The sequence below is a fragment of the Papio anubis genome, unplaced genomic scaffold (assembly GCF_008728515.1).
Source record: "Papio anubis isolate 15944 unplaced genomic scaffold, Panubis1.0 scaffold641, whole genome shotgun sequence".
NCBI lineage: Eukaryota > Metazoa > Chordata > Mammalia > Primates > Cercopithecidae > Papio > Papio anubis.
The window spans coordinates 20,099-44,639 of NW_022166630.1; the positions used below are offsets into that span (position 1 = coordinate 20,099).

The 24,541-nt window shown below is 49.9% G+C and overlaps 1 gene segment (V, D, J or C); it reads right to left on the bottom strand.

Moving 5' to 3' along the window:
* Nucleotides 1–29: 29 nt before the first annotated feature.
* LOC116268651 lies at nt 30–24,074 on the bottom strand. The segment is given in 5 exon segments: nt 738–1,193; nt 17,364–17,519; nt 17,800–17,877; nt 18,186–18,363; nt 20,140–21,078. Coding segments are annotated over 2 exon segments (423 nt in total).
* Between the last annotated feature and the right edge of the window lie 467 nt (nt 24,075–24,541).

Below are 24,541 nucleotides of genomic sequence, written 5' to 3' on the forward strand. Positions count from 1 at the left end.
TCGTGCCATTGCACTCCAGCCTGGGTGACAGAGCGAGACTCCATCTAAAAATAAAATTTAAAAAAAAAAATTATGGAGCACCTATTGCCATTCTTGCACTTGTTCCTGGGGAGCTCAGAGCCTATCTTTTTCAAGTGTCTTGAGCTGCTTGCAGGCCTTTCATGTGTGTTTCCTTTCTGACTTCCTCCTATTTTTCTCACACCTCTGAACCTGCTGTCAGGTGAAAAATCAAGGTGGGCCCCAAATTTAAGAGCTCATGAATTTGATGGTGTGGGAGTGTCCTAGACAGTCCAGCCCTTGGGGGTGCGGAGTTGGGCAGAGAGGAAGGAGGGCATTCCAGGGGCCAGAGCCAGAAGCAGAGGGACTCCAGGCCCAGAGTAGGATTTCCAGGCTGAAGAAAGAGAGGCCGTGGGTCGGGGGAAGGTCCAGATCAGGACAGGGACAGAAGGTGTATCTGGAGGCTCAGCCAGAAATAGCTCCCTCCAAAAAGCAGGCAGCGAGTTGGAGGGTGAGCTGCAAGGAGGAAGGGGAGGTGGGAGAGAATGGAGGGACCGGTGTTCAGTGAGCTGACTCCTCCTATCCTAGCCTATTTCCCCAGGGGACATGCCTGGGAGGCTGTGATCCTCTCCTCCAGGCTGCTTTCTCACTGGTGCCAGGATTCTCCCAACACCACACTGAGAACCCAGGAGAAGCATCAAATTATATGAAACATTAAGAAATGAAGAGAGGGAGCAGGATTTCTGGTTGACAAAGGATGTTTATTGAGGGTTTTCTGGGTACAGGGAGAAGGGCTGGATGGCTTGGGATGCAGAGAGACCCCTCCCCTGGGATCCTGCAGCTCCAGGCCCCTGTAGGATGGGGTGACGGATTGGGAACCTATGAACATTCTGCAGGGGCCACTGTCTTCTCCACGGTGTTCCCTTCATGCGTGACCTGGCAGCTGAAGATGTTGCAGGACCTCCACTGCTCAGGCGTCAGGCTCAGATAGCTGCTGGCCATGTACTTGTTGCTCTGTTTGGAGGGCGCAGTCATCTCCACGCCCTGGGTGATGGGGGTACCATCTGCCTTCCAGGTCACCATCAAGATTCCCGGATAGAAGTCACTCATGAGACACACCAGTGTGGCCTTGTTGGCTTGTAGCTCCTCAGAAGATGGCGGAAACAGAGTGACTGAGGGGATGGCCTTGGGCTGACCTGTGTGGACAGAGGAGGGTGTGAGAGATGGCAGAGGTAGTGTGGGGTGCTGTGGAGCACCTCTCTCTGTCTAAAGTCTCTGGGAGGGTTCATGGTGTGGCCATCTGGTCCACCCAGGGTCTCTCTCCCCATCTTAATTCCCTCCTTTCCACTAGAGCCCTCTGGAGAGCAACCCTGTACCTTCCTAGGGGCCTTCCCAAGTCACCTTTGCCAGGTGTCCTGGCTCAGTCATTTCCTCTGCAGCCTTGGTTTCCCCGTGTGTACCCAGAGCAGGCTGTGCTCCCTCCTTCTTGGTTTCTGGAGTTTAAGTTTGGAAACCAGGAGTCTCTCCCACAGCACACAAAACTGTTCTGGCAGTGTTTGGGGAGGCCTATGCCTGGCATGGCCTGGAGCCTCCCGTCCCCTGGGACACCAGGCTGTGCCACAGCCTGGCCCACTCACCTCTCCTGGTGAAGCACAGGCTCCACCCGGACAAACCCTGGGGCTCTGCCATCGACCCTGTCCCACCAGCCCGGCCACAGGACCCTTCACATTGGCTGGGTTCTTGGGGCTGTTCCCCCAGACTTTGGGTCACTACAGCCCCATGGCCACCCCAGCAGCCTCTGATGCCCCTGGACTTCACCTGGTGGCCCTGGAGTTCTCTGCACCCCCGTTTACTCCCTGCTAGTCACCTCCTGAGTCTAAGGTGCCATTCCTCAAATGAAGACTGGAGGTTGACCAGTGAACAGAGAGACAGTGGGCCCCAGAGGTGACGGGGCTCCAGGGACAGACACATCTCTGCCCCAAGAGACCCTCTCCTTTCTTGTTACTGTCCTGGGATAGCTGAGCTCTTGGACCTCGCCCAGTCTCATCTTTCCCTTGGTGTCCCCATGTCCTCATGACCCAGCACAAGCCACAGAGCTGCAGCCTAGAACCAGAGTCCTGTGCCTTCCACTGGTCTCCCCTTGGAGTGACTCCTGTGTCCCCAGGCCCCCGTGTGGCCCTCCCAGGCTGGATGAGCACCCAGCCCTCAGCCTAGACCCGGGGGTCCAGGGGACTGTCTCCAAGGCCACTGCAGGGCCCCTCATCAGAACTGGCCTCTGTCCCTCACTCAGACATCTGCCCTGGGAGAGTGGGGGAGCCCTGATCCTGCCCAATCTCAGCCCAGGCACCGGGCAAAGGCTGTGTCCTGCTGTTGGAACCTGAAGGCGGCTGTTCCCACTGTGGTGGCCCTTCCTGCAGGATACCCTGAGACTAGCCCGCTTCCCTCAGACTCCATGGAGAAAGGAAGGGTTCCATGCTTAAGACTTGGAGGGCAGAGAAGAAGCCCCAGAGAAAGAAAGCAGACTTTTCCAGAGACAGGAGAGGGTGGGACAGGCTTGGGAAAGTTGTAGAGCCACCTACCTAAAACGGTGAGCTGGGTCCCGCTGTCAAGCACATGCCCCTGCGGAATTATGCCGGACGAAACTCCCAGCCAGCACCGGGCCAGTCCAGGAGAGGCTGTAAGTGAGCAGTGAAACCTGGCTGGGGTGAGGCACAGGCTGCAGTGGAGGTTGTGACCTAGGCACAGGCAGGCCCAGGCACGCAGTGCCCTGTGCCTGTTCCTGTCTCGAGGCAGGTGCTGGCCCACAGCCTTGAGCCACCAACAGCCTGTGTCCCACTCTCTGAAGCTGTTGCCGATGGCAACTCTGCCCAGTGAGTCCGAAAGAACTCCCTGGAGTGACATCCCCTCAGGCAGCTGTGTGGGTTTGAGGAGTGCTGGAGCTGGCCCAGACCTGCCCAACCCTCACTTGGCCCATTTTTATGGGCTCTGAAATGCGCCACAAGTGTCTCCCAGTCAAGCCAGGCTGCCAGGGCTGACTTCCTCCTGACCAGGTTGCTAGGTCATTCCCCACTCAAGAGGAGATTCCTCCTGCTTTCATCATCCACTTGAGATGCAGCTCAGTCTCACCTCTCTCATGAAGCCTTTTCTGATCATTCATTCCATCTGTCCACCTTATTCATCCGTTCCTTTGCATCTATCTATCATCTATCCATTCATCCATCCATTTACCTGTCCGTCCATCCATAAATGAATCCTGTCTACCAGGCACTGTTTTCTGTGCTGGGACATGGTGTGGTCCTCCATGCTTCCTCACACCCCCATCTCTCCGGTGTCATGGCCAACAAGCACTCCTCATGGTCATGTCCAAAGTCCTTCTGGCTGTACCTGGTGTCTCTGCTGACGTGACCACCGGGCCGTCTCTTCCAGTGCGATCTCCTTTTCCCTGGGGTCTGACCTCTTTCCTCTTCCCCCTGGCATCTGTTTCTCCACGGCCCATGCCCGGCTGCTGACTCCCCAGACCCCCACTCAGTCCCTTCTCTTTCTTGGCCATCTTCACACTCTGTGACCCCTACTATTGCTCCACATGTGGTGAGGCTGAGTCAATCCCCAGCTCCAAAACCCTTCCCAGCTCAACTGCCTACTGACCTCATGCCCAGTGAGCTACCCAACAGGACTCTCAACCACCACATCCAGAGTGAGATGACCACCTTCCCCAGCCCAGCCTATTTTCCACCTTCTTGGATCCTCCATCACAATGACCTTCACATGGGTGCCCCAACTCCCCTCAGCCAGAAACCTGAGTCCCTGGACTCAGTCACCTCGGCCTCCCACACTGAAATGGCTTTCATGCATTCTTAGCTACCGTATCTAGACATTCCCTTTTTCTCCTTTGAGACAGACTCTCGCCTGTCGCCCAGGCTGGCTGATCTTGGCTCACTACAACTTTGCCTCCCAGGCTCTAGGCAATTCTGTCTCAGCCTCAAGAGTAGCTGATTACAGGCATGTACCACCACAGTCACTGCCACTTTGTATTTTCTTTCAGTAGAGATGGGATTTCACCATATTGGCCAGGTTGGTCTCAACTCCTGACCCTGGTGATCCGGGCCACCGCCTTGGCCTCCCCCAGTGCTGGGATTACAGGCATAAGCCACTGTACCCGGGTGGACATTCCCTTTAAAGTTGAAAGAAGGCTCACATAATTAAGACACAATAAAACCACTCTGAGACTCCAAAACCACAAGAAGAGTGAATCCTTTGTTTTCTGACTTTAATCTCAAACCTTTGGCACAAGGATGTGGTGTTGAGCTGGGCTTACTGGGTGCAAGCTCCCTGCCAGGGGTTCAGGACCGAGTGTTTCTACCTAGAATCTGGTCTAGTAATTGTGATTGGTTTTGTGATGTGAACATAAAGATTTTTCTTTGTTTATTTGCTTTCTATTTATTTATGCTGAGACAGGGTCTCACTCTGATACCCAAACTGGAGTGAAGTGGCTTCATCACAGCTCACTGCAGCCTTTGATCTCTGCCTGAGCCGCATCCTCACACCTCAGCCTCCTGAGTAGTTAGACCACAGGCATGTGCTAACATGCCCAGCTATTTTTCTCTAATTTTTTGGAGAAATGGGGTTCACCTGCTGCCCAGGCTGGTTGTCTCAAGCTCCTGGGCCTCCCAAAGTGTTACATTATAGGTGCATGAGCCACCATGCCCAGCGAGATTTTTTTGAGACAGGGTCTTGCTCTGTCGCCACGCTGAGCACAGTGATGCTGCACTCAGCTCATCAGCCACACTGCCCCAGGTTCAACTGATAGTCCTGCCTCAGGCTCCAACTAGCTGGGACTACAGGCTTACACCACCACGCCCAGCTTAATTTTTTGTATTTTTAGTAGAGACAGGGTTTCACCATGTTGGCCATTATGGTTTCCCAAACTTCCTGACCTGTGGATCCACTCCACCTTGGCATCCCAAAGTGCTGGGATTACAGGTGTAAGTCACCCTGTCTGGCCTTTATTTTTTATTTTCAAGAAAAACTTTGTTTTTGGGATGGAGTCTCACTCAGTCACTGCAGGCTGGAGTGCAGTGGTGGTATCTTGGCTCACTGTAACCTCCGTCCTGGTTCAAGCTTATTCTCCTGCTTCAGCCTCCAAGTTGCTGGGACTACAGGCACGCGCCACCACGCCATTTTTTTTTTTTTTTTTTTTTTGAGACAGAGTCTTGCTCTTGTCACCCAGGCTGGAATGCAGTGGCACACCCTCGCAACCTCCACCTCCTGGGTTCACGTATTCTTCCCCTCCCTCAGCTCCTGAGTAGCCAGGACTACAGGCACCTGCCACCACACCCGCTAATTTTTGTATTTTAGTGAGATGGGATTTCACCATGTTAGCTAGGATGGTCTTGATCTCCTGACCTCATGGGATCCACTTGTTTCCGCCTCCCAAAGTGCTGGGATTACAGGCTTGAGTCACTCCAGCCCAGCCAGTTTTTTGTATTTTTTAGTAGAGATGGGGTTTCACCATGCTGGTCAGGCTAGTCTTGAACTCCTGTCCTCAGGAGCCTCTGCCTTCAGCCTCCCAAAGTGCTGGATATTACAGGCATGAGACACTATCTTCACCATTTTTTTCCTCCTGACTTATTTTGTGCCAGCCCAGCCTGAGTGTAGTGGTGGAGATGATCTCGCTCACTGCAACCTCCTACTTTCTTGAGTTCCTGTTCAAGCAGTCTCCATGCCTGTCTTCAAGCAGTTGACTGCAGGCATGCTCCACCACACCCAGCTAATCCTGTTGAGACAGGGTTTCACCCATGTTGGCTTTCAGCCTGGTCTCACCCCTCTCCGGGACTCAAGTGATCCACCCACCTGGGCCTCCCAAAGTCCTGGAATTACAGGCATGAGCCACCATGGCCTCGCCCAAAAATCTTTCCTCTTTGGGGTAAAATTATGAGAATATAACATTTAAGACAATTAATGAATAGAGAAGTGTATTTAAGAATTGCAATATTGGCTGGCGCCAGTGGCTCACACCTGTAATCCTAACACTTTGGGAGGCCAAGGTGGGCGACTGCCTGAGCTCAGAGTTTGAGACCAGCCTTGGCAACATGGCTTAAACCCCATCTCTACTAAAATATTAAAAAAAAAAAAAAGGCTGGGTGCTATGGCTCAATGCCTGTAAACTCAGCACTTTGGGAGGCCAAGGAGGGTGGACCACCCAAGGTCAGGAGTTCAAGACCAGCCTGACCAACATGGAGAAACCCTGTCTCTACTAAAAACAATAAAATTGTCAGGCATGGTGGCACATGCCTGTAATCCCAGCTACTTGGGAGGCTGAGGAGAACTGCTTGAACCCAGGTGGCAGAGGCTGCGATGACCAAGATCATGCCATTGCACTCCAGTCTGGGCAACAACAGTGAAACTCCGGCCCCCTGCACTTAGCCTGGTGTGGGTGTGCACCTATAGCCCCAGCTTACTCAGGATGCTGAGGCATGAATTGTTTGAACATGGGAGGTGGAGGTTGCAGTGCAGCTGAGATCAGGCATTGCACTTCAACCTGGGCAACAAGAGAGGAACTCTGTCTCAAAAAGAAGTGTAATATTGGCCAGGAGCTGTGGTTCATGCCTGTAATCCCAGCACTTTGGGAGGCTGAGGTGGGGATCAGAGGTCAAGAGATCGAGACCATCCTGGCCAACATGGTGAAACCCCATCTCTACTGCAATACAAATTAGCTGGCATGGTAGCACACAGCAGTAGTCCCAGCTACCTGGGAGGGGCTGAGGCAGAAGAATGGCTTAAACTCCAGGGAGGTGGAGGCTGCAGGAGCTGAGCTCACACTGCACTCCAGCCTAGCAAAGAGTACAAGATTTCAATCTTAAAAAAAAATTGATCTCTCACTTTTTCCCTGCCATGTTCGGCCCCATTTCCTTTTCTTTTTCTTTTTGCAAGACTCATCTCAAAAGAAGTATAATATTTTTTTGTCTCTCCGTTTCTCCTGCTACATAGAGCCCCATTTCTTTTTGAGACAGAGTTTAACGCTTTTGTTGCCCAGGCTGATTGGCCGAGACATCTTTGTTTCATTGAGTCATTTTCACTTTCTGAATTAAGTATTCTCTGACTCAGTTTTTCCTTCCGAGTATTGGATTACAGGGCATGCACCACCATGCCCGCTAATTTGTATTCTTTAGTAGAGACAGTGGGTTTCTCCACATTGGCCAGGCTGGTTTTGAACCGCCAACCCCAGTGATTCAATCTCCTCAGCTTCCAAAGTGATGAGATTATAGGTGCGAGCCACCATACCTGGCTCCATTTCTATAATTGCAGCCAACCATACATAGCATTAATATTTCCACTTAACTATTTTTAAAATGTGTACAGCCCCAAGTGGCACTAAGGCATTCACATTCTGGGCAACCTTCACTCACCATCCATTCCACAGGACTCTTTCATCTTCCCAAACAGAAACTCTAAAACCCATTAAATACAGTACCCCATTCTTTCCTTCCCCTGCCCTGATAACTCCTCAACCTACTTTTGTCTATGAATTTGCCAGTTCTAGGTACTTCATGTAAAAGTGTGGGACTCAAATGACATTTGTCTCTTGTGTCCTGCCTATATTTCAATGGGCGCATAATGTCTTCAAGTTTCATCCATGTTGTAGAAGATTTTGAAATCAATTTAAAAATAATTAACAATTAAAACCCATTAAGACCTATCTGTGAACCAGCTGGGCTGGAGATCAATGCCTGTAATCCCAGCACTGGGAGGCCGAGGCAGGATCACCAGGCCAGGAGATCCAGACCATCCTGGCTAACACAGTGAAACCCCGCCCCACTAAAAACAGCTGAAAAAAATAGCTGGGCGGGTGGTATGCACCTGTAGTCCCAGCTACTTGGGACGCTGACGAGGAGAATCACTTGAACCCAGGAGGTGGGAGGTTTCAGTGAGCCAAGATTGTGCCACTGGAACCACGCCCCAGGTGACAGAGCAGGACTCCGTCTAAAAAAATAAAAATTTTTAAAAAGTTCAAATGTGGCCTTTGAAAAGTGTGTTGGTCTGTCAGTATACAGTATATAAAATGTATGAAAGGGCCGGGCGCTGCGGCTCGCCTGTAATCCTGTGCACTTTGGGAGGCCGAGAGGGCGGATCACGAGGTCAGAGATCGAGACCATCCTACACCTCGGGGTGAAACCCCGCCTCTACTAAAAATACAAGAGGGCCTGCCGGGTGAGGGATGGGATGCCAGGTCCCAGCTACTTGGGAGGCTGAGGCAGGAGAATGGCGGAAACCGGGTGGAAGCGGAGCTTGCAGTGAGCCGAGATCAAGCAGACTGCACTCCAGCCTGGGGCACAGTAGAAGACTGGTTTCGAAAAAAAAAAAAAAAAAAAATGTACGAAAGGTAGCCTGTTCCAGAGTTAAGTTTGAAGAGCTGAGACCATCTGCATATACATAGCACTTTCCCTGCACCACAGTATCCTCAAAAATTCTTCCCTCTCCAATCTTTTTTTTTTTTTTTTGAGACAGGGTCTCACTCTGTTACCCAGGCTGGAGTGCAGTGGCATGATCACAGCTCACTGCAGCCTTGACCCTCCTAAAGCGCATCCTCCCATCACAGCCTCTCCTGAGTAGCTGGGATTACAGACGCGGAGCCACTATACCCAGTTATTTATTTATTTTTTTTTAGAGACGGGTCCCACAGCTACCTTTCCAGCACAACTGGAACTCCTGGGTACAAGCAATCCACCCACCTTTGGCTCTCCCAAATGCTGAGATTACAGGCATGAACCACCACACTGGGCCTCTAATCTCTCTCCAATTCTCAGAACCTTATCTTTTCATCACTATAACACTATTTCCCCACAAGATGTAAGGTTATCATCAAGAAAGGCAGTAGGCGTAGAAGATTTCTAGCATTTCTCTCCTCAGTCCCATTTTGATGCTTGATCTTATTTGCTTGCACTTCACATCCTGCGACATATGGAATACTTGTCAGTTAGGCTTACAACAGCCTTAGAGTGATCATGTGGCAATCTTGATGAGAGACATGATCACAATTCAACCAAATGTAGCATCCAAACATAAGACAAATACTTACATGTGATAAATCCTGCATGAAAGAGAGGATAAGGTGCCCACCTCTGATAATCTATCCCAGATCAAGGCAGTAAAATTGCTGCAAAGAAAAACACAAAAGCATTGTCTGCCAATTGCTGACCTGTGTTAGAGAGGGTTCTTTTCTGAGGGAATGGAGTGTAATTCAAACCGAAGCTCTAAAGCCAGAGCTAGCTCACTCCATTGAGGCTATACCTTTTTAACTCCACTCAATTTCAGTAGTTAGGACTCTTGTTCCAAGTGACAGAAACCCCACTCAAACTAGCTTAAGCCTAAAGACAGATTTATGGACTGTCTCATGAATTATAAAACAAGATAGTTCTGACATCTCTCAGAACTCATTGGCCTTAAGAACTCTGTGGAGCCAGAGACTCAAACACCACCTCTTCTTCTTTTGTCATGTCTCCCTTTCTTTTGAGATTTGTCCTTTATCTCAGCAATTTTAATCTTCTAGCTCATAACTGAAGTATGGTTACAGGGAGCTCCTAAATTTTATAGTTTGCCATCAGAGAGCCTGGTTCAACTTGCCTCAGTCTCCGTCAAAAATCTGTGTAAGGACATTTATTGGACTGGCCTGGGCAGGTGCATTCCCTTGAACTGGACCAGCACTGGGCATAGACAAGTTCACATGATAATCAGGCAACCTTAGAAAGAGGAAGTAAGGGAGCAGAGGCAGCCCTTAGAAGGGCAAGTAGTGCCAGAAAGACATTCCCATGGGTGTTCTCTGCATCAACAACCCTACCAACCTGATGTTTTTGCATTCATTAATATTTGTGTGAGTCTGAGAAACATACCATGTTCATGGATTGGAATACCAATATTATAAAAGATCAGTTCTCCTCAAAGTGATTTGTAGATTACATGTAATTTTATCAAAATCTAAACATATTTCTTTTCTTTTATTTATTATTTATTTTTGATACAGAGTTTTGCTCTGTCACCCAGGCTGGAGTGTAGTGGCTGAGTCTCACTCACCAGCAGGCTCCACCTCCCAAGGCTCACACCATTCTCCTGCCTCATCCTCCCAAGTAGCTGGGAATACAGGCGTCCGCCGCACCTCCCCCCAGCTTTTATTTTGTTTGTTTGTTTTGTATTTTTGGTAGAGATGGGGTTTTACGGTTTTAGCTAGAATGGTCTCGAGCTCCTGACTTTGGGATCCACCCACACCAGCCTCCCAAAGTGCTGGGATTACAGATGTGAGCCACTGAGTCTGGCCTTTTTTTTTTTTTCTTTAATAAACAGTTACCAGTAGGATGAATCTCAACATATTTCTTAATAAATATTGACAAGCTGATTCTAATGTTTTTTAGAAAGCGTCTTGCTCTGTTGTCTAAGCTGGAGTATAGTGGTGCAATTATGGCTCACTGCAGCCTCAAACTCCAGGGCTCAAGTGATCCTCCCACGTCAGTCTCTCCAAGTGCTAGGATTACAGATGTCTGCCAACATGCCTGGCTAATTCTAAATTTATATGAAAATGCAGGCTGGGTGTTGTGGCTCACGCCTGTAATCCCAGAACTTTGGGAAGCAGAGGCGGGTGAATCACCTGAGGTCAAGAGTTTGAGACCGGCCTGGCCTACATGGCAAAACCCCATCTCTACTATAAAAACACAAAAAAATTAGCCAAGCGTAGTGGCACACGCCTGTAATCCCAGCTACTCGGGAGGCTGAGACAGGAGAATCACGTGAACCCAGGAGGCAGAGGTTACAGTGAGTTGAGATTGCACCATTGCACTCCAGCCTGAGCAACAAGAGTGAAACTCTGTCTAAAAAAAAAAAAAAAAAAAAAAAAAAGCAAAGGTCCAAGAATAGCCAAAATACTGGCTTGTTCTGAAAGCTCTGGTCTATGAAATAATCCACTTCTTTATTTTGTGGTTTTTGTTTGTTTGTTTGTTTTTGTTTTGAGACAGAAACTCCTCGTTCTGTCGCCCAGGCTGGAGTGCAGTGGCGTGGTCTCGGCTCACTGCAAGCTCTGCCTCCTGGGCTCATGCCATTCTCCTGCCTCAACCTCTCAAACAGGTACCCACTGCCTCAGCTTCCAAGTGGCTGGGATGACAGGCACCTGCCACCGTGCCCAGCTAATTTTTGTATTTTTAGTAGAGACGGGTTTTCGCCATGTTGCCCAGGCTGGTTTCAAACTCCTGACAGGTGATCCACCCACCTTGGCCTCGCAGAGTGATGGGATTACATACATGAGCCACTGTGCCCGGCTACTGATACAATAACATTATTCTTAACTCTGGTTCAAAGACTTGTTGAAGAAGCAGACAATGAACATGACAGAATTGAAACTGATTTGAGGAATCGATTAAAATCTCCATCTAGGTCAGGCACAATGGCTCACTCCTGTAATCCCAGCACTTTGGGAGGCCAAGACAGGTGGATCACTTGAGGTCAGGAGTTTGAGAACAGCCCAGCAAACACGCTGAAACCCCACCTCTACTAAAAATACAAACATTCGCTGGGCGTGTTGGTGTGCACCTGTAATCCCAGTTACTCAGGAGGCTGAGCCATGAGGATCACTTCAACCCAGGAGGTGGAGGTTGCAGTGAGCCACGATCACGCCACTGCACTCCAGCCTGGGCAACAGAGTGAGACCCTGTCTCAAAAAAAAAAAAAATTCCCCATTCATACATGATGAAACCCAAAGACCAAAAGAAAGCAGAACGATTGTTTTGGAGCAAAACACACCGCTTGCTGTCAATAAAAAGATTACAGTCCTAACCTTTTCCCCAAGAATTCTGTCAGATAATCTCAAAGTCATCAAAATGAAATGAGATTATTTAAAGAGGAAGGACTTTAAGAAAAATATTTGGCCAGGCACGGTGACCAATGCTTGTAATCCCAGCACTTTGGAAGGCCGAGGCTGGTGGATCACCTGAGGTCAGGAGTTCAAGACCAGCCTGGCCAACATCATGAAACTGCATCTCCACTAAACAAAAATTGGCTGGGCACGGTGGTGGGTGCATCTAATTCCAGCTACTCAGGAGGCTGAGGCAAGAGAATCACTTGAACTCAGGAGGCGGAAGGTGTGCGCCTGTAATCCCAGTTACTAGGGAGGCTGAGGCACGAGAATTGCTTCAGTTCAGGAGACGGAGGTTGCCCTGAACTGAGGTCTCACCACTGCACTCCAGCCTGGGTGACAGAATGAGACGGCCTGAAAAAAACAAAACAAAACAAAACAAAAAATCAGTGCTATTTTATCTTAAGTGTTTTATGATTAAACGTCTACAATTGTCTTTTGCACTAAGTTTACTATTTTTATTGTATTAAACTTCAGATTCACGGGGCACATGTGCAGGTGTGTTCCATGAGTACACTGCAAAATGCTAAGGTTTGGGCTTCTAGTGAACCCATCACCCAATCACTGACCATAGTACCCAATGAGCAGTTTTTCAACCCTTTCCCCTCCTTCCCTCCCCACCTGTGGAGCTCCCAGTGTCTGTTATTTCCATCTTTATGTCCATTTGAACCAACTGTTTAGCTATTTATTTATTAATTTACTTTTGAGACAGAGTCTCGCTCCTTCACCCTGGCTGGAGCGCAGTGGCACCATCTTAGCTCACTGCAACGTTCGCCTCTCGGGTTCAAGCGATTCTCCTGCCTCAGCCTTCTGAGTAGCTGGGATTACAGGCACGCACCACCACACCGGGCAAACTTTTGCAATTTTAGTAGAAATGGGGTTCCACCATGTTGGCCAGGCTGGTATCGAACTCCTGACCTCAAGTGATCCACCTGCTTTGCTCTCCCAGAGTGCTGGCATTATAGGTATGAGCCACTGCACCTTGTGTATTTTTAAATAATACTTAGTTTTCTTTCATTTTGCTAATAATTTAGAGTACAATTATATAATGATGTAAACTTCTTTGGGGGGTGGGAAGGGGTCTTACTCTGTTACCCAGGCTAGAGTGCAATGGCTCAATCATGCTTCCCTGCTGCCTCAAATTCCTGGGCTCAAGTGATCCTCCCACCTCAGCCTCCCAAACAGCTGGGACTACAGGCACGCACCACCATGCCCAGCTCATTTTTCTAATTTTGTGGAGACAGGGTCTTCCTATGTTGCCCAGGGGGGTGTCAAATTCCTGAGCTCAAGCAATCTGCCCACCTTGGCTTCCCAACGTGCTGGGGTTATAGGCATAAACCACCGTCCCTGGCCTAATAATGTAGAATTTTACTTAATGCTTCATAATATCATTTAAAAAGATTATATTTGAAATTTATTTAAATATGTAGTTTGATCTTTTGAAAAACATTTGAATTCCTAACAGATTATAAAATACTAGTTGTGCCCAGGATGCGGAGGTTGCAATGAACAGAGACCACACAACTGCACGCCAGACGGGGTGACAGAGCAAGACTCCAACTCAAAAAAAAAAAAATAGTTGTGTTAGGGTTCAAACCAGAGAAGCAGAACCAGTAGGAGAGATACACAGATTCAGATATACATAAACACACAGTGACACACATCTGCATAGATAAAGATATGGATGGCTTCTAGCCGGGCACAGTGGCTCACGCCTGTAATCCCAGCACTTTGGGAGGCCGAGGCAGGCAGATCACCTGAGGTCAGGAGTTTGAGACCAGCCTGGCCAACATGATGAAACTCTGTCTCTAATAAAAATGCAAAAATTAGCCAGGTGTGGTGGTGCATGCCTGTAGTTCCAGCAAATCAGGAGGCTGAGGCAGGAGAATCGCTTGAACCCGGGAGGCAGAGATTGCAGTAAATCGAGATCCCGCCATTACACTCATCGAGCCTGAGTGACAAAGCTAGACTCCGACTGTAACAAACAAACAAACAAAAAAGCTATATACAGACATACATCTAGATAGACAGATATACTGGTAAAAGCTTGGCTTCTGCATTTGTGGGGTTGGCTAAGCAAGCCCAGAGTCCACAGGACTGGCCGTCAGGAAACGACAATCACCGGCGGGCTGGAGCCGCACAGGCAGGGCCAAAGCTTGTTTTTCACAGGCACTCAGGAAGAAAGATCCAGAGGGAAGGGAGCACAATTGTGGACTCAACTGCTATTTGAAGTCTGTGCTCCAGAGAGTCCTAAGCCCTCTCTTTTTTAAAAAAAGAAACATAAACTTTTTGGCTGGCTGTGGTGGCACAAGCTGTAGTCTCAGCTGCTCAGGAGGTTGAGGCAGGAGAATTGCTTGAGCACAGGAGTTAGAATCTAGCCTGAGCAGCATAACAAGACTTTGGTTCTAAAAAGTATTTTAAAAATAGTCCGGCCACAGTGGCTCACGACCATAGTCCCAGCACTTTGGGAGGCCAAGGCGGGTGAACTGTTTGAAGCCAGGAGTTCAAGACCAGCCTGGCCAACACGGTGAAACCCCGTCTCTACTAAAAACACAAAAATCAGCCGGGTGTGGTGGCGCAGGCCTGTAATCCCAGCTACTTGGGAGGCTGAGGTGGAAGAATTGCTTGAACCTGGGAGGCAGAGCTTGCAGTGAGCCAACACTGCACTGCTGCACTCCAGCCTGGGTGACAGAGTGAGACTCTGTCTCAAAAAAATAAATAAGAAATATTTTCAAAATAAAACACTTTTAATTTTTTTATTTTTTTTTCTTTAGCAGCATATTGGGAAGTTGAGTAAACTTTTAATTTTAAAACAGTTTTAGAATTACAGACAAATTGCCAAGACAGCACAAAGTTCACACATACCCTTGTACCTGGCTTCCTTCTTTTGAACATCTTAAATTACTATGGTAAATTGCTACAGTTAAAAAACCTGGCTGGGCATGGTACCTCACACCTATGATCCCAGCACTTTGGGAAGCCAAAGTGGGAGGATTACTTGAGTCTTGGAGTTCAAGACTAGCCTGGGATACACAGTGAGACCTTGTTTTAGTTAAAAAAAAAAAAAAAAAATTTAAGGCCGGGCGCGGTGGCTCATGCCTATAATCACAACACCTTGGGAGGCCGAGGCAGGCGGATCACCTGAGGTCGGGAGTTCAAGATCAGCCTGACCAACATGGAGAAACCCGGTCTCTACTAAAAATACAAAATAAGTCAGACGTGGTGGGGCACGCTTGTAATCCCAGCTACTTGGGAGGCTGATGCAGAAGAATCACTTGAAACCAGGAGGCGGAGGTTGCAATGAGCCGAGATCTCGCCATTGCACTCCAGCCTGGGCAACATGAGTGAAACTCCATCTCAAAAAAAAAATTTTTTTTAATGAAAAATTCACCAGGCTGGAGCACAGTGGCACAGTCACACCTCACTGCAGCGTCAAACTCCTGGGCTCAAGCAATTCTCCCTCCTCAGCCTCCCTAGCAGCTGGGACTGTAAGTGCATACCACCATGCTGACTAACTAAAAGAAAAAAAAAATTTACAGAGATGTAGTCTCGCTATGTTGCCCAGGCTAGTCTCACACTCCTGACCTCAAGATCTTCCCATCTTAGCCTCCCAAAGTGCTAGGATGTGAGCCACCATCTCCGGTCCCAATAAACCAATACTGACACATTATTACTAACTAAGGTTCATCTTGATTCAGATTTCTTTACTATTTCCCCTAATGTTCTTTTCCTGTCCCAAGATCTCATCCAGGAGACCATACTATGTTTAGTTCTTAAGCCTCCTCAGGATTGCTGGAGTGCAGTGACTCCATCTCGGCTCACTGCAACCTCTGACTACTGAGTTCAAGCTATTCTCCAGCCTCAGCCTCCTCAGGTGTTGGGATTACAGGCACGTGCCACCATGCCCAGCAGTGCAGTGGGGTGATGTTGGCTCCCTGTAACCTCTGCCTTCTGGGTTCAAAAGATTCTCCAGCCTCAGTCTCCCAAGTAGCTGTGATTACAGGTGTGTGCCACCACTCACTGTCTTTTTTTTTTTTGGAGACAGAGTTTGAGATGGGGCTTCACCACATTGGCCAGGCTGGTCTAGAACTCCTGGCCTCAGGTCATCCACCCACCTCAGCCTCCCAAAGTGCTGGGATTACAGGTGTGAGCAACTGTGCCCAGGCTATTCTGCACTTCACTTGCAAAATACTTTTCCCGTTACATAAATTGCTCTATGCTGCATCACCTTTGCTGTGTGATTCTTATTTAAGTTCTTTATTTATTTTAATTATTTCTTCTTTTTGAAACAGGGTCTCACTATGTTGCCCAGGCTGGTCTCAAACCTTTGAGCTCAAGCAATCCGCCCACCGTGGCCTCCCAAAGAGCTGGGATGACAGGCATTAGCCACCACACCCAGCCTAAATTCTTTGAAACTTACAACTGTGGACCCAAAAGAGCTGTCAATCATTGCACCACTGCCATCCAGCTTGGGCGACAGTCTAAGGCCTCATCTCACAAAAGGAAAAAGATATATTAAAAATAAATAAATAAATAAATAAATTTTTTTCCTTAAAAACAGGGTATCCCAGTCAGGCACGGTAACTCACACCTGTAATCCTTGCACTTTGGGAGGCCGAGGCAGGTGAGTCATCTGAGGTCAAGAGTTCAAGACCAACCAGGCCTACATGGTGAAACCCCGGCTCTAATAAAAAAAAAAAAAAAAACACAAAAATTAGCTGGACACGGTGGAAGATGCCTGTAATCGCTGCTACTCGGGAGGCTGAGGGAGGAGAATCACTTGAACTTGGGAGGCGGAGGTTGCAGTGAACCCAAGAGTGCACCAGTGTCCTCCAGTCTGGGCTCCTACAGAGTGAGACTCCAGTTCAAAAACAAATACAAATAAAAAAGACAGGGTCTCCCTCTGTTGCCCAGACCAGAGTGCAGTGACGCGGTCACAGCTCACTGCACCCTTGACCTCCCATGCTCAACTGATTCTCCTGCCTCAGTAGCTGGGACTACCGGCACACATCACCATGCCTGGCGAATTTTTTAATTTTTTGCGGTGATTGTCTCGCTATGTTGCCCAGGCTGGTCTTGAACTCTTGGCCTGAAGTGATCCTCCTACCAAGTCCTCCTTACAAAGAGTTGGCATGACAGGCGTGAGCCACCGCACCCAGCTCTCCAAAGCTGCCTGTTCCTTGAGCACAATGTGTAACAAGGGGAGCGAGAGTGAGAGCAGCACCGTGGGGAAGGGACAGGAGTGCCACCCTGAGCTATGTGACGTTAGGCCAGACCCCTCTTCTCCAAGTGAGATCAACCACATGAGTGATCTCGGGAGCCCGTGCGCGCTCAGACAGCATGGATTTTAGCTTCGTAGGTGGATGGGAACCTGTGAAGGTTTAGAGATGCTGGGAGAACCTTTTTCCTGGGAGAGTTTTCCAAATAGGGAACAAACAGAGCCACCCTGGGCCCCGCTGAGGGAGGATCCTACCAGAAGCCATCACCACTGTCTCGCTCCACGCCAGTGGTGATGATGATGTCATCGATGCAGGTAGTTGGTGTCGTGTACAGAAGCACAGACGGCTGCAGTCTCGCATACTTGAAGAAATCAAAGTCTGTGTTCTGGACAAAGTAACCCTTGGGATACCTAGGGCGGGAGGACTGTGGTTCGCTGGGCCCTTGCCATGGGTCTTTTGCCCTCAGCTCACATGCCTCCCCAGATCAGGGCCTCCTCTCTGCGAAGGCCACCCTGTCCCTGGCAGGAAGACCACAGGGTGGGGCGGGAAGGTGGGTGCCTGCAGTGGAGGCAGGATGGTACCCACTTGGACGTGTCGGTCACATACGGATGGCCCCTGGTGGCACAGTGGGGGAGTGAGTGGGCTGTTGATGGCAACAGTGACACACAGGCGGGAGGGCAGGGGCCCCACCTGGAACAGGCTGCTGCTGTCAGCCTCGAAGGGGAGGTAGCCCCTTTCATGCTCTAGCGTGTGGACACCATTCACCCACTGCAGACATAGGAGATATGGGGAGGGGGTGGCAGGTCGGGGCATGAGGAGGGGCTCTGCTATCGGGCACGCCCTCACATAACCCGCAGCATGGGGCTCAGGGGCCTGCCAGCCAGACGGGAAGAACGACATCCCAGTGGCGGTAGATCAGGCCACCTATCCCCCTACACAGGGCACAGCCCCCAGGGCAGGGTAAGGCCTCCCACCGTCCCAACCCAGGAAACAGGTTGTGGGAGGAATCTGAGGGTCCCGTGCTGATCAGGAGCTGTGCCCACCCACCCGCCCTGCCTGCTCCTGGCCACACTGACCACAATGGCATAGAAGTGGACACGGCCAATCCTCAGCACCACTCTTGTGTGCAGGTCCTGGATCCATCGCTTCAGCAGGGTCACCTCCCGTTCATATCACACCCAGCTGACAAAATGCCCAGTCCTGGCTGATGTCATTGAAGATGGAGAGAACCGGTATGTCCAAAGTGGGGCCAGACTGCAAAGAGAAGGGCTGGGCTCAGCTCCTAGGCCCCCAAAGGGATCCGGGACCAGTGTGCTGCACAGCTGTGGCCCCAGGCCTAGCACAAGCCCTGACACATGGCGGGGACTCCTGGTGGAAAAGACAGATAACTTGCTGATGACAGGTGCACTGCCAGGGCAGGTTGTACACCTGGACCAGTGGGGCCAGGAGATCCTCGTTGGAGCGGATAGCACCCAGTATCTCCCGAGACAGGGGTGAACCCAGGGGCACATCCCAGCCAAAGGCAAGAAAGTTCAGACCTGTGACTAAGATGGAAATGACCCACTGCCTGTCACAGGGAGGAAGGCTGGTTAGGGGAATGGGGGAGCTTTGCTTAGCACACTGTGAGTGAGGCCCACGCTGGCAGCCAGCCCTCTCCTCTCTCTTGTACTGAACACCACAAAGTCAGAAACAGAGGATGTAGGTTGGGCACGGTGGTTCACACCTGTAATCCCAGCACTTTGGGAGGCAGAGGCAGGCGGATCACAAGGTCAGGAGTTCGAGACCAGCCTGGCCAATATGGTGAAACCCCATCTCTACTAAAAATACAAAAATTAACTGGGAGTGGTGGCGGGCGCCTGTAGTCCCAGCTACTCAGGAGGCTGAGGCGGGAGAATCACTTGAATCCAGGAGGCACAGCCTGCAGTGAGCCAAGATCCTGCCATCGCACTGCAGCCTGGGTGACACAGGAGACTCTCTCTCAGAAAAAAAAAAGAAAAAGAAAAAGAGGATGTAGACCAGGCAAACGCGGCCCAGACCTCACCGGATCCCACTTCTCTGCTGACCACATCCAAGTCAGGAGGGCAGCAGGGCTGGCGTCCTTGGTCTGATGTCACTGTCTGTCCTCTATCTGAACCCTGAAAACCAAGCTACCTTCCCACCTCGGCAGAGCCGATCTCAGAATGTCTAAACCGTCCCCTCCTCCGATCCCCGGGCCCAGCTCTGTGCACGGCTTGCCCCTCAGGCATGACGAGTGTCTGGTGGCTCATGCCTGTAATGAGCGCTTTGGGAAGTCAACGTGGGAGGATGGCTTGATGTCAGGAGTTCGAGATCAGCCTGGAGAACGTACTGAGACCCTGTATCTTAAAAAACAAAACAAAACCAAAAAGTTGGTTTTTGTTTGGAGACGGAGTCTCAGTCTGTCGCACAGGCTGGAGTGCAGTGGCTTGATCTCGGCTCACTGCAACCTCCGCCTTCCTGGTTCAAGCAATTCTCCTGCCTCTGCATCCCAAGTAGCTGGGATTACAGGTGCTCATCACCACGCCCCGCTAACTTTGTATTTTTAGTAGAGATGGGGTTTCACCACGTTGGCCGCGCTGGTCTTGAACTCCTGGCCTCAGGTGATCCGGCCGCCTCGGCCTCCCAAGGTGCTGGGATTACAGACGTGAGCCACCAAGCCCGACCAAGTTTCTTTTCTTTCTTTCTTTCTTTCTTTTTTTTAATTAGGTATGGCGGTCCCAGCTAACCTGCAAGGCTGGGGCGGGAGAATCGCTTGAGCTCAGAAGTTAGGATTGCGCCATTCCGCTCCAACCTGGGCGGCAGGACCAAACCCAGTCTCAAAAACATTTCAAAAACTAAAAATAAATATTAGAAAGGACACTTCCCAGGGCTCAGCCTTCGCCACCGGACGCGGCTAGACAGGAGCGCTTCCTCCTCCTTCCGCCTTCCCCGCCCTGGCCCTGGTGAGTCTCCCTAGTCCCCCCGGTTCCCCCATCCTCCAACACCGCGCCCCCAAGCCCGTTGATCTTTAACCTCCTCCGGGCTCCCAGCTCCCGGGCACTCAGGTGAAGGAGGGTGCAGGGCGCCGGGGCTTACGCCATTCCCAACGCCGGGCTTCCGGGCGCCTCTCGCAACGGTCGGCGGTACCTCTGCTCCTGGAAGCCCAGGCCTCGGTTGCCGGAGAAGTCGGTTTGGCAGCTTCAGAGGCGTGGAGCTCCTTGCGCTGCCGCTATGCGCTCTCCCGGGTGTACAGCATCCCGCCCAGCAGCGCCTGCGCGCAGCCACACAACAGCGGCCCTAGAGCCGCCCAGGACACCGCCACCAGCCAGGTCATACTTCCCGCTCCCTGTCTTGTCAGCCAGTTTGAGGGGATGAGAGCCGCGCGGGGAAAGCCCTGCGGGCCCGTCGCCTGACGCGCCTGCGGCGTGAGGCGCGTGAGGCCGTCGGCGCCATGTTTGTTGAGGGCGAGTGCCAGGCCTGGAGGGGCGGGGCGGCGCCAGGCGCTGGCCAGTAGGACCTGTGGCTGGAATCCAGGGCTAGGCCTTTGGGGAAGCAAGACCCCCACCCTCAGCTCCAGCCAAGAAGGGCGTCCTCTGCTCCCCATCCCAGCAGAGGCTGGACGATCCAGGGCCGCAGGCCAGGACAGAACCCGTGAGATTAGTGGCATCCCCGTTTCTTCAAGGGGCACCTCCACTTGCCTTCCCCAGCAGGAATTGGAGCAGGCCCCAGCGGAGCCTCTTCCATGACTGCTGGAGGCAGCCTCTTGCAGGGATGCACCTCCTTGCGGGGCGGTCCTAGCCTTAACCCTGGACATCTGGGACCCCGACCCTAACCAAGGGGACAGAAGCTCCTTGGCTTTGAAGATACATGAAGATACAGGGAGAGAGACCAACTGCAGTGGGTCACACCTGTAATCCCAGCATTTTGGGACGCTGAGGTGGGCGGATCACTTGAGGCCAGGAGTTCGAGACCAGCCTGGCCAACATGGCGAAACCCCCTCTCTACTGAAAATACTAAAAAAAAAAAAAGGAGCCAGGCATGATAGCAGGCGCCTGTAATCCCAGCTACTCAGGAGGCTGAGGCTGAAGAATCACTTGAACCCAGGAGGCGAAGGATGCAGTGAGCCGAGGTTCCACCACTGCAGTCCAACCTGGGTGACAGAGCAAGAATCTATCTCAAAAAAAAAAAAAAAAAATTGCAGGGAGAGGGTGCCCTGCGCGACCCCACTTTACTCCAGTAGGGAAGGCACCGTGTAGAAGGAATCTGGAAGAGATCTGGAGACAGTAAAAAAGACATAGGTTTATTTAGGGGACTTTCACACAGGTGCAGTGGCTGTGGCTGGACATGAGAACCACTACATTTATGAAAAGCATGCAGCGTCCATAACATTTTCACCTAGCATCCTCGACCTGTTACAGGTGGAAGGTATCCGATTTCCCGGTGGTGAATCCATACACAACTGAAACAACCTCAATTCTTGCCTCCTCAGAAGAAAGAATTTGACTGAGGGTCATAAGGTAGAAACCATTAGAGGCAAGTTGCAAAGCAGAAGTAAAATTTTATTAAAAAGCAGGCCAGGAACAGGCGTGGTGGCTCATGCCTGTAATCCCAGTACTTTGGGAGGGTGAATCGGGTGGATCACCTGAGATCAGGAGTTCGAGACCAGCCTGGCCAACATGGTAAAACCATGTCTCTACTAAAAATACAAGAATTAGCTGGGCGTGATGATGAGTGCCTGTAATCCCAGCTACTTGGGAGGCTGAGGCAGGAGAATCTCTTGAACCTGGGAGGTGGAGGTTGCAGTGAGCTGAGATTGAGCCACTGCACTCCAGCCTGGGCTATAGAGTGAGATAGTATTAAAAAAAAAAATGGTTATTAAAAATGTTAGAACAGGAAGTAAAGGAAAGAAGGAAAGTACAACTTGGAAGAGGGCTGCCGGGTCGCACCTGAGAAACCAAGTGCCTTCTGACCTCTTGACCTAGAGTTTCACAGGTTGGCATCCCAGGATCTTGTCAAATTCTGATTCCTTAGCTTTAAAGCCCCAACACACTTTCTCTTTGACCATAAAGCCATTCTAAGGGCAATATCAATTTAATGCTGTCGGGTGCCTCTACATACAGAGGGGTCCCTCTGGTCCTAGGAACCTGACTGACACAGTTGTTTGCACGATTACTCCCACCCCTTTTCTCATGCTCAAGAAATCCACCTCTGAGAATGGACCTAATACTGGAAATGGAGTCCCCAGCATAGTGAAAATAACACGCTCTAGAAATTGACAAGGCCTAAAGGCTTTTTCTCAAATGTTTATGCTTTTTTCTTATTTTCTTTCAAAATTTACTTGTATATTCCTTTAGTGAAATGCTTACATGCTTAAATTAGGATATAGTTCACTGTTTATGAAAGCCTTCGGGCCACATTTAACAGACGTAAGAACAAGTAGGATGCAAAAGTTTATAAAGTATGTAAAAATCAGTAATTCAGGATGGGCTTAGTGGCTCACACCTGTAATCCCAGTACTTTGGGAGGGGAGCAGGAGGATGACTTGAGCCCAGGAGTTTGTGACCAGCCTGGACAACATAATGAGACCAGGGTCTCTACAAGAAATACAAAAAACAAAAACAAAAAAAAATTACCCCGGTGGTGTGGCACACACCTATCATCCCAGGTACGTGAGAGGCTGAGGCAGGAGCATTGATGAAGCCCGGGAAACAGAGGTTGCAGTGAGCCAAGATTGTGCCACTGCACTCCAGCCCAGGTGACAGAGCGAGACCCCATCTCAAACAAAAAAAAAAAAAAAGAAAGAAAAGAAAAGAAAAGAAAAAAATAAGACTAAAGGGTGCCAGAGAAGATGCCTTCCTTTCTCTCTTTTTTTTTTTTTTTTTTTGAGTCTCCACCTCCCTGGTTCAAGTGATTCTCCTGCCTCAGCCTCCTGAGTAGCTGGGATAACAGGTGCTCACCACCACACCCAGCCAATTTTTGTAATTTTAACAAAGACAGGGTTTCACTATGTTAACCAGGCTGGCCTCTAACTCCTGACCTCAGGTGATCCACCCGCCTCAGCCCCCCAAAATCCTGGGATTACAGGCGTGAGCCACCACACCTGGCCAATCAACTATTTCTTCAGTTTACGGTTGGTAAGAAAGCAAAGCTTTATCTAAAACCTTGAGGTCAGCAGAAGGTGTGTTAAGTTTTTACCTGTGAGTGTGATTCCCTCCAGGCCCCTCAGGAAGAAATTTGGAACAAAGAACAGCAGTGAGAGTTCAGTCTTGGGTTCACCCTTATCTGAGGTCGAAGGGAAAGCTGTCAGCATTTTTCATCCTGTAGAGATCTGAACTTCTGAAAACAACTTAGGGACATTTGTCAAGATGTTATCTTTACTTTCTATAGGGGATCAAATATCTTGTGGCTCTAACCGACTTGGGTGGCTATTGTTCTGAGCTATTATTACCTTTTTCCTTTCCTTTTTTTTCTTTCTTTCTTTTTTTTTTTTTTGAGATGGAGTCTCACTCTGTCTCCCAAGTTGGAGAGCGATGGCCCAGTCTAAGCCCACTGCACCGTCCACCTCCCAGGTTCAAGAAATCCTCCTGCCTCAGCCTCATCAGTAGTGGGGAAAACAGGCATCTGTAATCACATCCAGCTAATTTTTCTATTTTCAGTAGACATGGGGCTTCATCATGTTAGCCAGACTGATCTGGAACTCCTGACCTCAGTTCATCTATCTGTCTCGACCTCCCAAAGTGCTGGGATTACAGGTGTGAGCCACTGCACCCAGTCAATTACTACCTTCTTCTTATCAACTTGCTAATTCACTTCTCAAGAATAGCTAGGTGCCCGGAATTTCCCTTGAAGGTTAATGTGGTTCGGATATGTGCCCTCCAGATCTCATGATGAGATGTGATTTCCAGCCAGGCACAGTGGCTCACACCTGTAATCCCACCACCTCCTCCTCCTCCAATTCCTCCTCCTCCTCCAACTCCTCCTTCTCATCCACTTCCTCCTCCTCCTCCAACTCCTCCTCCTCCCACTCCTCCTCCTCCTCCAATTCCTCCTCCTCCTCCTCCTAGTCCTCCTTCTCCTCCACCTCCTCCTCTTCCTCCAACTCCTCCTTCTCCTCCTCCAACTCCTCCTTCTCCTCTACCTCCTCCTCCTCCACCTCCTCCTCCTCCTCCAACTCCTCCTCTTCCTCTGTTTCTTTATCCTCCTCTTCCCCCTCCTTCATTTCTTTTTCCTCCTCCTTCTACATTTCTTTTTAATACTCCTCCTCCGTTTCTTTTTCCTCCTTCTTTTCTTTTTGTTCCTCCATTTCTTTTTCCTCTTCCTCCTCCATTTCTTTTTCCTCCTCCTCCTCCTCCTCACAGGCATGAGCCACTACACAAGGCCTGGTTGTTTGTTTCTTTCTCCTCCTCCTCCATTTCTTTTTCCTCCTCCTCCTTCT